Source organism: Epinephelus fuscoguttatus, linkage group LG14, assembly GCF_011397635.1.
Source record: "Epinephelus fuscoguttatus linkage group LG14, E.fuscoguttatus.final_Chr_v1".
Taxonomy (NCBI): Eukaryota; Metazoa; Chordata; class Actinopteri; order Perciformes; family Serranidae; genus Epinephelus; species Epinephelus fuscoguttatus.
In genome coordinates this window covers 7,654,698-7,671,228 of record NC_064765.1, presented here as the reverse complement: position 1 = coordinate 7,671,228, position 16,531 = coordinate 7,654,698, and the positions used below count along the sequence as shown (strand labels likewise).

Genomic DNA, 16,531 nt, shown 5'->3' with positions numbered 1-16,531 from the left:
CAACATAAAGATTAATTATGAATCATGAAAAATAACAATCAGACATTAGAGAATCTGTCCTGTGTGTAGTCAGGTTTAGGCAACAACACCACTTTGGTTAAGGTTAAAGGTTTACTATGCAGGATTGTCAGTTACTGTTTGTGAACACGCTGACCAGCAAAATAGAAAGTAAAAGCCAGCTCCAGATTCACTCTAGTTTGGCGTTCCCCTCGCTTTATCTGTGTCTTTTCGCCGCCATCTCTTGGATGCCTGCTGCTTACCGCCTGGCACCAGGGGCCTCATTTATAAACATTATGTACACACAAAACAAGGCCTGAAAGAGGCGTACGTCACTTCCAACACAAAAGTTGTGACGTATAAAAGCAGACTTGATGGGACCCATGCTTACAGACAATTTTGAGACGGGAAATTGGCGACATAGATGGTGAGGTGGAGGCCTGATTGTAGAAACTGTCGAATATTTTTTGCCTTTTGTTCGTACGTACATTTTTAGCATGGATCCTACGCATTGTTTTATAAATGAGATTCCAGGTCACTACGTTTACATAAAGCCCCGACCTCACCTGAGCGCTCTGGAGGTACACACCCATAAACGTCCCGAACACAGAAAATAAGAAGAGAAATCCCGGCTGAGGGCAGAGTCTCAACAAATAAATACACCTCCACACACTGAGAGTGGGATGTAAGTGATTATTGAGCGAGTTACTTCCGTCTGAGTTTTAAGGAAAATCCTTACAATCCTACGTACTACACCTTTAAGGAAAGATGATGGTTTTGGTTCAGTATTGAAACAATAAACATCCTGCTTGGTGACCGTGTTGACAAAGACCTTTCTCTAACCTCTAATGTTGTGTGTGAGTACTCTAAAGATAACAATAATCTCGCAGGTTCATTTAGTGTGAGAGTTTTGTGACTTTGCAGATGCATAGCTTCCAAACTTTTCCCTATTATGTTGGTTTAAAAATCACATAATTGAGTTGGCATTACATTTAAATCCTCTGTTGCTCATCAGTAGTATATAGAGTATTTTTGGGGTTACGTGAATGCAGGCTGTGTATTCAGTGATTCAGTGAATGGGTGTTCGGCTCTTTTGATGCCTTGCTTTATACTTAGAGCTTCTCTCTGATGTGAAACCTCCTCTTGGTTGTTTTCTTCTCTTCTCACTCTTCATCTCAACCCTGAGATACTCTCGTCCTCCCGGCCAATCAGGACGAACAGACAGACAGCGCCATGGTAACATGAGACCTTCTTACATGTGGGTGGGAAAAGGCACATTCATTATACCTTAATAGAGCCACCGGGCTGTTTCCAGGGAAACTATGATTTTTCAGGTGTGTGTGTTTGCATGTGTGTGTGTGTACGAGCATTTGTCTTGCGGTCAGTGGGTTTGAGTCAGACTGAAAACATGATGTGCTAATGTTCTTGGGTTGATTTGACCTCCAGCCCCGATAACAACAACAGCCAGTGAACGTCACATGTCAGCTCTGAAGTCCAGCATGTTTTTTTTTTTTTTAGTGATCAGTGGGATGGAGTGATCAGAGCATCAATGGCATCTGATTGTAAATCTTTTCACAGAAAGATAACGCTGTCAATAAAGTTGTGAAGTCGGGAGGACATTTTTCAGGTGCCCCTGGTTCTAGAAGCAAAACCTTATTCACATTTTGTATATAAAAATGTGGGATGACTGACAGGTGGAGCACTTTATTTCACTTTATACTTTCCATGGCATGGATGAACATAACAGTAGAGGGTAACTACAAGTCCCAACGTGCATTTCAGCGAGAGACCTGTAATTACAGAGCCTAAAATTATTTTTTTTGCATGTCAGTTTCCAATTCTGTGTCAATTGTCAAGTTATAGTGGTGCAACAAAGCATTATGGTTTTGCCAGAGCTCTGATGCTCACCTGACTAGCTTCTTTTCCATAGAAACGGTGGTGGAGGCTCATGGGTATTGTTGTATATTGGCCATCTGCCATTCCAAAAATGATGGCGAAAACACATTTATCTGAGATTAAGATGAAACTATTAAAACTGGTGGCCATAACGTAACATTATCCAGGAGAGTCCTGTGTACTTAATAAAGAAACACTGAGGATATGATTAAATATAACCCAGTTGCCAGTAAAAATGTTGGCATTGTACTAGGCTAGGCGATATGAGATTTTCAAGGTACAATCACGATATCACGGTATTACAGAATATATATTATTATCAGTCATAACGACTTTAAAGGAATGAAAGTGTCAGGGTTATTTTTGATTGAACAAATGTTTTCTTCTTATAATTGAAGCCCGAAACCATTTTGTTGATAGAAGTATGTGTAAAAAGTCTCCCTTCAAAAAATTACTGAGATGGTGAGATTGTAGATAAGCAAATGTAAACGGTATGATAATCGTCAACTTTTATATCACGGTATACCTTGAAACCGGTATATCGCTGCAACCCTACATTGTACATTTCTGAAAACCACGAATACTTTATTAAGAAGCAGTTACGTTGAATTTTTTACATTTCAACATTGCTTTGATTGATGTGTGGTTAGGTTTAGTTGAAGAAACAAATTGGATATGGTTAGGAAAAGATCATGTTTGGGCTTAAAATACCTGTTTTTTGGGGCACAGTCCTGGCTGGAAAATAAGCAGCTTCAATCAGGAGAGACAGAAGAATGAAGTAAAGATAATATTTAATACAGAATATGAGATTAACAGATGATTTATGTTGATTAAGATGTGACAGAAGCCTTTGGTGCTTGGACACCAGAGGGATATATTTTATGATCGAGGGACATCTGAGCGGCAGCAGGATAAATCCCCCCATAGAGTCCAGACACTGGTGGTGGCTGATGAGGCTGCTGACTGCTGAGGCAGATGAGGCTGATGAATCTGTAAAGACTAGGTGGTGATGGGGAGGTGGAGGGTGCACAGGATGGCAGCAAGAAAGAACTGTGGCAGAGAAAGAGACAGGGTTTGTCACAAAAAACACCCACGGTTTGAACCTGAAAAGCTGCTGGAAACACAGCAATGACTTGATAAACTGGTTTTGTTATTTGTTGGTCTCAAACAGTGATCTGCAGCTTGGCAGGCATCTTGCTTAAATGACATGCCATCCACCATCCCCTCCACCTCCACATGACAAAGTCAGCTCATGTACTACATCACTTACAAAAGCTGATATGATATATATGAAATGTGTAAATGTAACGTATTCATGGTTTACAGAAACGTACAATGACAACATTTTCTTCTGGCTGTTGAAAATACATTTAAATGGGATTTAAACACCAGTTTGGTGTAGAAAAATATGACCATAACCCCAACTGGTATGCCGACTGTGAGCCAGGCCTCATTGTTACTTTTATATCTTAGTTGCAGTTGATGTTATCTGTAAAAGTTTGCAGATCAATAACAACTCATGGCACTGGATAAACTGTCATTCAAAACCAGCAGTAACAGAAGAACCAGAAGGCGAGAAGAGAAGTCAGCTTCTGTAACATCCAACCCCATCTGAACGGGCGTACGTCATTGTTTTGGAGAAGCTTTGTTTTTCACACCCACAGAACACGAGACAAGCATTTTCAGATTTGTCTGTGGGAGTGAAAAACGCCCGGTTCAGTGAGGACAGAAAGCCAAAACAGAGAGGAGGAAAAATATTCAAAATTAGCATGAAGGTGGCCTCACTCACATCTAGACTTCTTACTACAGAGAAAGAATCTTCAGTAAACTGAGGACCAGCGTTGGAAAGTAAGGACATTTGAGTACATGCTACTTTATACTTTCCTCCACAGTATCTCAAAGATAAACACTGTACTTTTTACTTATCATTTAAAGGTACACCCTGTAGGAATTGTCAGTCACTGTTTGTAAATAGTATTACCAGTGCAAGTGAAAGACAACCCCAGATTCACTCTCGTTTGTTATTTACATGTTTTATGTCTCCACGCCAGTGATAGCCGTGGCTAGAGGCATTATGTTTTTGGGTTGTCTGTCCGTACATCTTTCTGTCCATATGTATCTATCCATGCATCCCATTCTCGTGAACACAATACCTCAGGAATGCCTTAAAGGGATTTTCTTCGTAATTGGCACAAATGTCCACTTGGACTGAAAGATGAAGTGATTAGAATGTAGTGGTCAATGGTCAAGGTCACTGTGACCTAGTCATCAAAACATGATCATAAACATGATATCTCACGAACACCTTGAGGGAATTTCTTCAAATCTGGCACAGATATCCACTCTTACTTAACAATGAACTGATTACTTTTTAGTGGTTGAAGGTCAAAGGTCAAGGTAACTGTGACCTTATAGGTCCCATTCTCATAAATGTGATATCTCAAGAATGCCTTGAGGGAATTTCTTCAGATTTCGCAGATTTTTTTTGTTTGTTTTTTCAAATTTAACACAAAGGTCCACTTTGACTCAAAGATGACCTGACTAGATTTTGTTGGTCAAAGATCAAGGTCACCATGACCTTGCATCTGCCTCATTCTCATGAACATGGTTTCTCAAGAACAACTTGAGGGAATTTCTTCAGATTTCGCACACATGTCCACTTGAACTCAAGAATGAGTAGAATTTGGTGCTTAAAGGTCAAGGTCACTGTGACCTCACAAAACATGTTTTTGTTTTTTCAAGTTAGGAATTACTTCACTAATTATGACAAAACATCACACAAATGTCAAGAAGGATAAAATGATGAAGTGATAACATAAGATTAACTTCACTGTGACCTCATAATGTTCTGGAAAAGCACTTTTCTGGCCATTACTCAAGGTATCTCAGGAACAGAAGGAGAGACTTTTGGTCAGATACTGAATTGGTGATACTTATCTCAGGTGCCCACCTTGAAACTGTGCTGATTATATAGATCTTTTATGCTGCTGGCGGGAAAATATGTGTGAAGCATCCATGTTTTTGCAACTTCACAGGTTCACAGAGGCATACAATCGCGAGGCGGTAATTCTAGTTTGGCACTGTATCCACAGTTTTTTGTAAGTTACTCTTGGATGCGTGCCACTTACGGGCTGGTACCTGGTTGCTGCCTTTTTGTAGTCCCAACCTCATCTGTGTGATGTGCCCACAATGTCCTCAACACAGATACTAGGAAGAAAATAAGAAAAACAGGCAGAGGGCAGAATCTGCAGATAAACTAACAAAATGACTCCTCACTCCTTTTAATTGACCTGTAGGGGGCGCAAGTTTTCCAGAAACTGGCTCCGCCTAAAAACAACAAGCCTTACCGTCTGTCGTCAAGAGTTTTTGGGGTGAACTGTTCCTTTAAGCAAATGATCTGAATACTACTGTCATCACTTCTGAGGTCAGAGCATTCAGCAGAGTTTTATGATAATAATAATCATGTGTAGGCAAAGGGCCAGGACACACACACACACACACACACACACACGCACGCCTACAGTCCTGAAACTAATTACCCACATTAATGAGTGACCTTACAACGAACTGAAAGAAACAGCAGGCGCTCCTTTTATTCATCGCTAAAAAAGAAGAAAGAAAAAACTACAAAGCACCGTGTTCGCCCTCTTCGGGATCTCTCATTAATGAGCAGTAACAGCGTGGCCTTCGCTGCTGCTGTGTCTTCTTCTTCTTCTTTTTTTTTCTCCATCCTAATCTAAGGCTCACATCAAAGTGTTCTCTTTTCTCCTCTGGAGCTACTCACTTCAAAGCTGGGGTGGAAAAGTCAGCAGCTGCATAGTAATCAGGGGATAAGAATTTAGTATTCACACACACACACACACACATACACAAACAACCTTTCACAACCGTGTCTGTCACAGATTAGCGATTGTGGATTTTTTTTTCATCGCCGTTGGTTCGATCTCTCCATCTCATTAGCCTGATCCGATGCCTCTCATTGACTTCTGGGTCACATCGCCTCCTTAATCCTTGTTTGTACATTCATTCATTTTAATTTGCTCTTAACACGTTCGACAAACTGTTTCATCAATACTCTCCAGCTGATTCTCTGCTGGTGCAATGATGCAATTCACCCTCCACAGAGATTATTTTAGACTAATATAATCTCATGTATTCTGATTTAAATTTTGTCTACAAGAAAGTGAAAGAGAACTGATGAAACTGAACTTTTCTGCAGTGCCTTTAAGTTTATACATGTCAAATTTAAAGCAAATTTGTTACATAATGGACCAAAGCTTGAATCACATCATCATCATCACCATCATCTACAATCACAAGATCACTAAAAACATTAGGAACCATCCTCTGTGGTCCACAGATATTCACAGCAGTTACCGAGCTTTGGCGCTGTGCGTTTTCCGTCCACCTGAAATATTGTTGTCCACCCATTTTGGTAAAACGTCAAGAGTACAGAAGAGCAGATGAGATCTGGATTATGATGCAGGAGTGGATTGTGAAGTTTTCATTGACATTTTGATTCCTCAGCTTTAGATATCTCTTCATGTTGGTGTGCATGGGACTGTCAAAGCAACACTTGTCTTTTAAAGGGTTTGGAGTGTGGTGATTTATTTTTGCCTTTCGAAAAACCAAAAACACAGGAGCAAAAATTGTAAGAAATTAATAAAACCTGCAGTGTAGAACTTTTGTCTCCCCCCTCTGGCAGTAAGAGTAGTTACACAAACTCTGTCGATGTGTGCAGCCCAGTCGCCTGAAGAAAATGTTGGTAGTGGATTCATTACATTTGCACGTTTCAGAAGTGTCATATCAAGGTTTCTAAAGTGGCATAATATATGAACTGACTTTGTCATCGGGAGACGGAGGGGATTGTGAATGGCGTGACTCCTAGGTGAAACGTCGCCAAGCTGCAGTCCATCGTTCAAGACCAACAAACAATAAAACCGGTTGTTTTTTGCGAGTCATTGCTGTGTTTCCATAGGCTTTTTAGCCACCAAACTTGTGTATTTTTTAGCAACCCCAAAACCAGTTATTTTAAGCCAAAACAACATCTTTTCCTAACCAAGTAGTGCCTAAATCTGACCGCACGTGAACTGCATCCATCCATCCATCCATTTTCATCTGCTTATCCCCAGCCAGGTCGCGGGATAGCAGCCTTAGCAAAGCACCCCAGACATCCCTCTCCTCAGCAACGCATTCGAGCTCCTCCTAGGGAGACCCCAAGGTGTTCCCAGGCCAGATGAGATATGTAATCCCTCCAGCATGTTCTTGGTCCGCCCCAGGGCCTTCTTCCAGTGGGATGTGCCTGGACTACCTCTAACGGGAGGCACCCAGGAGGCATCCTGATCAGATGCCTGAACCTCCGACCACTTTCGACACGAAGGAGCAGTGGCCCTACTCTGGATGTCCGAGCTTCTCACCCTATCTCTAAGGCTGAGCCCAGCCACCCCACAGAGGAAACTCATTTCGGCCGCTTGTGTCCACAATCTCATTCTTTTGGTCACTACCCAGAGCTCATGACCATAGGTGAGGGTTGGGATGTAGATGGACCAGTAAATAGAAAGCTTCACCTTCCAGCTCATCTCCACCGATCCATCTCACGCTCCATTCTACCCTCATTTGTGAACAAGACCCCGAGACACTTGAACTCCCTCGCTTGAAGCAGTAATCCACCGGTTTCTGGCAGAGAACCATGGCTTCAGTTTTGGAGGTGTTGACTCTCATCCCGCCTGCTTCACACCCAGCTGCGAGCCGCCTCAGTGCACGCTGGAGGTCAGGGTGTGATGAAGCAAACAGAACCACATCAACCACATCATGTTAACCACAGTGTTGTTGAAATATAGAGTTCAACCAGCTTTATAATAACATTCAACTCCTCTTGAGAAAATAAGGACAAGTTTCTGGAGAATCCACCATCCGCAAACTTGTCTTGGACATTTCTTGGGATTTCCCGCCATACTTCTCATGGCTGCTCCATCGTTATGGTCCTCTTACATAACGCTATAGACACTAGACACAACAGTCCTGCTATACCGAGAAGTACAGAAAGCTTTCCCTGAAGGCGATAGGGTGGATCAGCATCATGTGAACTCATTTGACAAGAGCTTAACTTTTCATTGAGCACCATCATCAGGTCAAATTTCCAATTGGTCCAATTTGTGATTCTACTTTATCTTTTCTGTAAATGTGTCAGTGTTAACCAGTGGGTGCCCCTCAAGCAGTTTTCACAGTATTTAGACCTATGATATGTATCTTAAAGAGGTTAGGCTGGGCTGTGCTGATGTCATTAGTCATTAGGATCACTGGATTGGGTTGTAGGCTATTTGAACAGCCAGCTGAAACTCAGGGAGTGTGGTTTCATCACAACACTCAGGCTGACCTGCCCAACCACTGAAGTTGTTGTCTTGTAGTTTGGGAGCTCATAAATTCCAGGTCACCTGTTTTGTGTCTTGTCTGGGAACTGAAAAATACTTCATGACGGCGTACTTTTGGGATGACTCTGATGGAGTTTCGGGGGACGTGCAGAAGAACTGTTCATCTTCGGGTGTCGGTGTGGCAGGCCGCTGCCGTCCAGGTATTGGTGGCTCTAACTAGCTGCGAACAATGAATTTAGGTTGGTAATCGGAATCAGTATCTGACCACTGTATTGATGATGTTTATGTGTAAGTTATCTGTACGCTACAACAAGAAGTTGTAAGAAGAAGGTAATAGCTCGCTGTTATGGGTTTGAAGACTAGGAGATTCTACTTACGAGTTTGGGGCTAAATGAGAATGACAACAATTGTGTAGCATTTGACGAAGTTTTAAGGTATTAGCCGCAAAAGTTTCAAGTTCTTAATTGTCATTAGGCTGTTGTTGACAATGAAATAATTAGATATCTAATTAATTAGCAATTAAAACAATGATGTGTAGTGGTATAAAGTAGTAAATTAATGATTTTTTCCATCAGCCTCAGCTTTGTGTACTTTGTGTTCATGGTTATAAGCAGACGTTAGCATGCTTTCACAGTAGACACGGTAAACAGTATACTAAATATTTGCATGTTTACATTGCAACTGAAGCTTAGCTCAGCCTCACAGAGCTGCTGTAGCATGGCTGTACACTCTTATACTGTTTAGCCATTTAGTAAACATGTACAAACCAGTCTGATTTTTAGAGGGAAAGTTGAAGAAAAATATGCCAAAGCCTCTCCGTTCAGAAAAGTTTTGAGACTGAGAGTTTTTATGCTTCTTCTGGTGCATCACTTTCACAGTATTTTGTATCATTAAACATTGGTAATTAGATTAGTCAATAAGCCAAAAGAGAACAGCAATGTTTACAGTAACCTTTAACTGCTATTTATCAAGCAGAGTAAAAAAAATGGCTCTTTCCAGCCTCCCTAATGCTTTTCCTGTTCTCTGTCATTGTAAACTGAATATCATTTGGGTATGGGATTGTTGGTTGGATGAGGTGAGGTGAGGTAAACCTTTATCGATACCCAGTGGGGAAATTTGTTTCTACAGCACAAGGACAGAAATAAACAAACATTCGGGATGCATGATAATATCTCTGCGTCATCGGCATTGGCTAATATCGGCTTTAAAATTAATCAGAATCATACTTTTTATTAATTTGCACAGTGAATGAATATTACATACATTGAAAAGTATTGTATTTCATGTCTCCATGTGCTGGTGGGCCGTCATGATGTTAATTCCACTACAGAAGAGGCTTGATGATCAGTAAAATTAGGTCAAGGAAAAAGTGGATATATTGATATCAGTATTGGTCAAATGAGGGGTTATATATTAGCATATCGGATATCAGCAAAAAATCCAATATCGTACATCCCTGATAGAGATGAAAAAAACTAAAATGCAATATAAGTGAAAATAGACAAGAGCAATAAAAGTAAAAAAAAATGCGATAGTGGATTGACAGCAGCAGTCAGCAAGTCTGGTATATGTCAACTGGGGATATATAATTTGATTAATAATATATAAAATTATTCTTGTAACGAAATTTCAAGAAATAAAATATAGTATATGATGATAAAATAGTATGACATCTGAACATAAGATAGTATAATAAAGGCTATTTGAAGACGTGATGGGCATTTCATTTGTGTATAATACGTGTGTTGTGTGTTAGGGAGAGTTAAACAAACAGGGATCTCTGCTTTTGGAATGAACTGTGCCCATGTTTGAGCCGTGTGTGTGTGTGTGTGTGTGTGTGTGTGTGCGTTTGTGTGCAGCAGGTGTGAGTCCAGACTTTGACCCAGGGTTTCTTCCTGTCCATCTGGATGCAGACAGTCGGAGGCTCTCTGAGTCTCCAACACTGAGCTCAGTGTCTGTGACAGTCTGAGCAGCTGAGAGGGGAAATTCTCCACTTTACTGCCGCACCTGAACACACCGTCCAGACAGTTACTGTCACACTGTGTTCATTTCAACAGGGGGTTTATTTTTATTGTAAATTATTTTAAATGGAATTGACAGGCTTTTCTGTTTTTTTTTGTTTGTTTGTTTGTTTTTTTCAGTTAGATCTTTGTCTTGATCTTTTAGATGCAATTTAGGTGTTGAATATGTTTTGATCTTTCAAATTTTTAAACATAGGCGAGATAGCTGGCAAGCAGCAGACCACCCTTTTTTTCACAAGACACAGCAGCATTTCTAGCTGGATTTGTGGCACCAAAATCGGGAGGGGGGTTTAACACCAAAACCAGCTGTGTTTAAGCGAGAAATAGGGACATTTCCAGCCGTGATGTGGCATCAAAACCAGGTATTTTTTAGTGAGGCATCATGGCATTTCCAGCCACGATTGTGGAATCAAAATCGAGTATTTTCCAGCAAGATGTCAAAGCATTTTCAGGCATCAAATCCTGCCATTTGATGCTAGGATTGTGGCAACAAAACCAAGTGTTTTTTAGTGAGATCTCAGGACATTTCTAGCTGTGGCACCAAAACTGGGTATCTTTTGGTGGGACATGGAGACATTTCCAGAGGCAACTGTGGCATCAAAAGCGAGCATTTTTAGGCAAAAAATTGCTGCATTTCCAGCTGCAATTGTGGCATCAAAACCCTGTATTTTTAGCGAGACATTGGAACATTTCCAGTCAAAATTGTGGCATCAAAACTGGGTGTTTTTTAGCGAGGCATGGAGACATTTCCAGATGCGATTGTGGTATTAAAACCATATGTTTTTTAGCGAGACATCGAGACATTTCCAACTATGATTGTGGCGCCAAAACTGGGTATTTTTTGAGAGACACTCAATACGTTTACATGGACAGTTTAATTTCACTTTCATTTGGAATGAAAGGCCATTCTGATTAAAAGTGGTCATGTAAACGGTCATTCCGATTGAAAATTAAAGCCGATTAAAGGGGGTGGTTTATTCCGTTTGTCATTCCGAATGAAAGAATTTTGTGTGCATGTACACGCTTATTCCTCTTTAAGTTCATTCTGGTCTTTCTGCGCATGCTCGTTTCCTTGCCTTTCTGGCGCGATGACGTATATAGCGCGCATAGCAACAGGCTGAGATAGAGCAGTCGGACTCATTGCGCTCACTGGTTTCCATATTGCCAAAGCACGGTCTTCTACCTCCCTTCTTCGACCTTCTACCTCCCTTCTCCTCCTCAACAGACGAAGCATTAGCAGAACAAGGTTGTTGTCGTACTGCTGCTTCAAGAATATAAGCAAAACAAGCCTGAAAAGGCACTAACAACAGCGTCGTCAAGCATCTTGTTATCCGGAGTGAGGTCTACAGTGTTTTCTTCCGGTAAACGTAAACATGTAACATCCGCCCCGCCCCCTATCCAATCAGAAACCTTCCCTGCCCCAAACCTTGCGCAGACTCGAATAAAGGCAATTAAACTGATCTCCTGTGTAAACCCTCATTCGGGATGAATATTTCCCATGTAAACTACCTGGAAAAACTTTAATTCCGAATGATTTCATTCAGATTTATTTCATTCTGAATGAGAAGCCATCATGTAACCGCAGCCACTGAGACAATTCCATATGCAATTGTGGCATCAAAACCATGTGGTCTTTTGTGCCATTTTCTTTACCATAACCAAGTTGTTTTTGTGCCTAAATATAACAAAGAGGACAGTGTATCTGGGGTAGGCTTTCACTCTCTCTGCGTATACTGTTAATTAACATCAACCGACAATTCCTGCATTTTACACCTTTAAGCTTTTCTTCCTTGGTCACGTTATTGTTGTTTTTTATGGTTCATAAAATGTGTGGTGGAAGTTAGAGGAAAAGAAACTGGGCTGTCGAGAAGGAAGTTGTGTTGCTGTTGTTATACCAAAAGAAAACATGTATAATAATGATAATAATGTAAGTGGACCCATACAATCTGAATCTACAGCCTGATAAAACAGACAGTGTTTACTATGTAAAGTTTGGCATGTAGTTAACATTTAGCACATTAGCATGTGAAAGCAGCATTGGTTGCATTAGTCAATAGAATGCACCCTTTGGAGACGATGATGTACAAAATTACATAATAAGCCACCTAATATCCAACCAGCTTTACATCCCTCAACACATTTGGTCATGGAGGTAGAACCAGATAAAAATAACATCAATGATACACAGATAAATCAGCTCCTCCAGGTCTGTGTTGAGAGACAGGAGCGTCTTTTCTGTCACTGTCGTCATAAGTGTGTGTAGGTGAGGAAAGAGGAGGAGGTGGTGATGTTTTATTTAAAGTGAAACTTGAACTGTTTTATAATCAGTGCAGAAGTGTTCCCATGCTGCATCTGTCATGTGTTAGCCCTTCCAGATATCTCTCTCTGTGGGAGTGAACAGCAGCTGAACATAAAGAAAGTGGGTCGACACGACAGAGTTCTTCCTTTCGTTGTCTGTGGGTTTTAATTGGAAGAAAACTGTGTATTCCCCATTGTATAGTACGTTGTTAGTTCAGCAGTTTGGTGATTACAGTCAGTGTTTAAAGCTGCATTAATTTAGCAGCAAACTAGCAACTGTTTGATATGTAAAGATATAGTGGAGTAATGGTGTCATGAGCAGAAAATGTAGTCACGCTCCCTCTGTGTGTGTTGTAATCTGAGCTTCTCTGTTGCAGCAAGTGCATGTTAGAGGATGTGATTTCCTGTGTGTGTATCCCAAAGGCTAGCTAATTTCCACCCCTCTGCACTGCATACAGCAGTTACAGATGGTTTCAGCTGATAATGATGACAGCATCATCATGTAAGTGTAGTGCCAACCCTCTGGACCCCCCGAGGTTAACACTATTAGCTCTGTCAGCACTGTTGCCATTGTTAGCACTATTAGCACGGTTAGCGGCTAGCTGCTGGCTTAGCCACCTCCATGTTGAGAGCCATGTGCAGACAATTCCGGCAAAGACTTTTCTTACTCATACCAACAAAAAGTGGTGTATCATATCACTGCCAAAGGTTCCACCTGGCTGCATTACAAACTGATGCTGCCCAGCAGGGTACCATACCGCCATAAGAGGTCCCTTTTGGTGTCAGTGATGCCGATAATGACTGACTAAGCGGTGGTATTTGATGGCTTTGGAGTGAGAATGGGCTGTTCCGTTCACGCAGCCAGTTGTCTGCGCAAATGCTAGTTGATAAGCAAGTGTATCTGTCAGCACTGTTTGCACTATTAGCACGGTTAGCTGCTAGCTGTTGGCTTTGCCATCTCCATGATGAGAGCCGTATGCGAACAATTCCGGCTGAAACTTTTCTCATGCACTGTTGTTACGCATACCTATGCTTGCCTGAGAATAATACAGTTCAGTGGAAAGAAACAAGGTCCATTTCCTCAAGTACTGTACGTAAGAACAATTTAAGGTACTTGTACTTTACTTAAGTACTTCCATTTTATGTTACTCTATACTTTCGTGTTGGTATTTTTACTTCAGTTAAGAGTTCTTCCTTCACCACTGATACAAGTACTGGCGTCTAGGCATATGGAAGGCAGAAAATATTACAAACGCTGTTGCGTGCAGCTTAAGCAAAGGCAGCATCATTGCAACAGGAACCAGCTGCTGATGATGCTCATTATTTACACACACACACACACACACCGTTGCTTGGTGATGTGTTGGATGTTTTTAGAGCATATTAATAAGATACATCTGTACAGCGTGGGAGATTCAATTCCTAAAAATGACAGTGTGCGACACAAAGAATGAAAAAACAAAAGGTGGTATATGAAATAAATAAAACCTATTACTATTACACCCTCACACACACACACACACACACCATTGCTTGGTGATGTGTTGGATGTTTTTAGAGCATATTAATAAGATGCAACTGTACAGCGTGGGAGATTCAATTCCTAAAAATGACAGCGTGCGACACGAAGAATGAAAAAACAAAAGGTGGTGTATGAAATAAATAAAACCTATTAATATTACACCCTCACACACACACAAACACACACACCTATGCTGCCGAGTCCTTTCTTTGGCGTCTGCTCTCAGCAGGATGTGCACTCGTCTCCGTTTGCTCTCATTGATTCAGTTCTCTGCACTCTGAGACGTTACCGTGGAAACGGGAGACGTCGACCCCCCGTTATGCATTTCTATTCATCTGTATTAAGTCTCAGCCGCCTCATTGAGAGCAGAGTAGTACGCCTCGTATCACCTCATCTCTCTCCATCTCCACATCAGCTTCTCGCTTCCTCCTCTTTTTATATTTACTCTCTGTTTTGGTTTCTGTCTAGTTTTCACTCATCTGTATCCTCACTGCAACTTTCATCACTCCTGTCTTTCTATTTCTGTCCAGATGTTGTTCTGCCTCTCTCCTCTCCTTGATTTGTCTCTTCCTTTTTTCATAAACATATATCTGTCATCACTCTCTCCTCCCATCCCCTTTCTCTGTCTATTTCCTCTTACTCTCTCTTTGTGTTTTATAAATTACTTTCAGTTTTTCTCTCTCTTGACTTGCAGTTCTTCTCCCCATTACCAATCACGGCATTAAAAAAATACAGTAAAGAGCTACTTTAACAAGCCAAGGTTAAAAACAGATCAAACTTAAATCACCACTTCCTTGTAACTATGATGGAGGAGACTAAGAACTTGTCTTCTCAGGCAGTGTTGCCCTCAGACTGTACATAGTGTCAACCAAGCTTCTCCTGCTGACCATCGGTGTCAATTTGATTTAATTTGATTTATTCAGTGTTTGTTTCTGCACATTTTGTAAATGTGTAATTGTCATTTCCAGTCACAAACAACAACCTTGTTACTAAAAAACGCTTAAATGCTATGTGTCAAATATAAGTTGCACTTATAATTTAGTGAAATCATTATTTAAGGGAATTATTTATTTATTATTATTTGATTATTATTTTAGTACTCTAAATTACCCCTAGGAGTACACAACCCCATTTCAGAAACAGTAACGTGGATGATAGCAGCTACATTTGCCGTCTTGAGTCACATTTTCAATTTATGCTTCAGTGAAATGTTTCCGCCGCCGTAATCTGCACAGACAGCTGTTCAAAATCACACAGATATCCTGCTGTATATGTCTCCCGTGGTACTGACATGAAAAATGTTTTGGTTCAGTAAATGTCTGCTGTCAGTCAGCTTAGTGAAGGCAGTTTGGCCGGCTGCTGTTCTCTCAGCTCCACAGGAGCTCCTGCTGCTGACAAACGGCTGCTTCTGTGAACAGATGCTGAATAATGTGAATCTGAAATCTGTGGTTTTAGAAGTTTGTGTGACAAATATGAAGTTGTCTACAACATAACAAAATTATGCAGTTGTACGGCATTAAAAAAAAGTGTTGAGCGACACTTTTCTCTGTCAAAAATTCGTAATTTCTGTTGAGCGACACTCCAAGCCAACAATTAGGCTTTCGTAAAGGTCAATTGAGGACGCTGTAAATTCAAATTACTGATGTGTCACAGAAAAAGTATCACGGTAAAGGAAATAATTACTAATATCTTGGCGAACAGTAAATGAAGATAGAAAACGATTTTAATTTCAGTTCTTGTTTGATAGAATTACCCAGAAGATTACCCAGAAGTGCTCTTGCAAGGCACAGCGCTGCTGGTTCAGCCGGTAAACTGTCTTTTTCCAGCTGCTGCACTGTAGCAGATGTTTTACACTGACTCTGCTCTTGAGCAAGGCACTGAGGGTAACTCAAATACTAAAGTGTCACTCATTCTGTCTGTGTGTATCACATGTACCATGCGTACTGTGTGTGTGCGTGTGTGCGCGAATGTGTCCAGACTGTCTGTTTGTGTGGTCTGATCAGTGTGTCATTGTGTGTCCCCTCTCCCTCTCCCTCCTCCTGCCAGTCCCCCCAGAGGCCATCGGCTTCCTGTCGGCAGTGGGCGTCTTCATCGTGGCATTGGCCGTCCTCTTCCTCTTCATCAACAAGAAGCTGTGTTTCTCACGCATCGGTGGACTGCGCTGTCTGGAGCAACATGGCCGCCGGAAGAAAGGACGACTGGGAATCCGCCAGGGGCTCGGTAAGTGACATCTCTTTATGTCTACCTGATCAGTGAACAGTGAAACCTTGTAGGCAAGCGGACACAAAAACTGTCAAGATGATTAAAAACAGTTTCTTCAGTTTTAGTTAGTCAACTGCACTTCCACAATTAAGGCTACAGGAAGCAATATTCATATATGTTATTTTTGTGCACTTTTTGAGTATTTGTTTTGCATTTCGGCGCTC

At 41.1% G+C, this 16,531-nt stretch overlaps 1 protein-coding gene across 2 annotated transcripts in view; it reads left to right on the top strand.

Annotated features, from left to right (window-relative positions):
* syt16 (synaptotagmin XVI) overlaps positions 1–16,531 on the top strand; it is a 52,428-nt gene that overhangs the window by 8,890 nt on the left and 27,007 nt on the right. The window contains exon 2 of one of the 2 annotated variants that reach the window (XM_049596715.1): positions 16,152–16,325. In XM_049596715.1, coding sequence (XP_049452672.1) covers positions 16,152–16,325 — 174 coding nt within the window. Of the gene's footprint in view, positions 1–16,082; positions 16,326–16,531 lie in introns of both variants that reach the window. The other variant, XM_049596714.1, reaches the window with a different exon arrangement.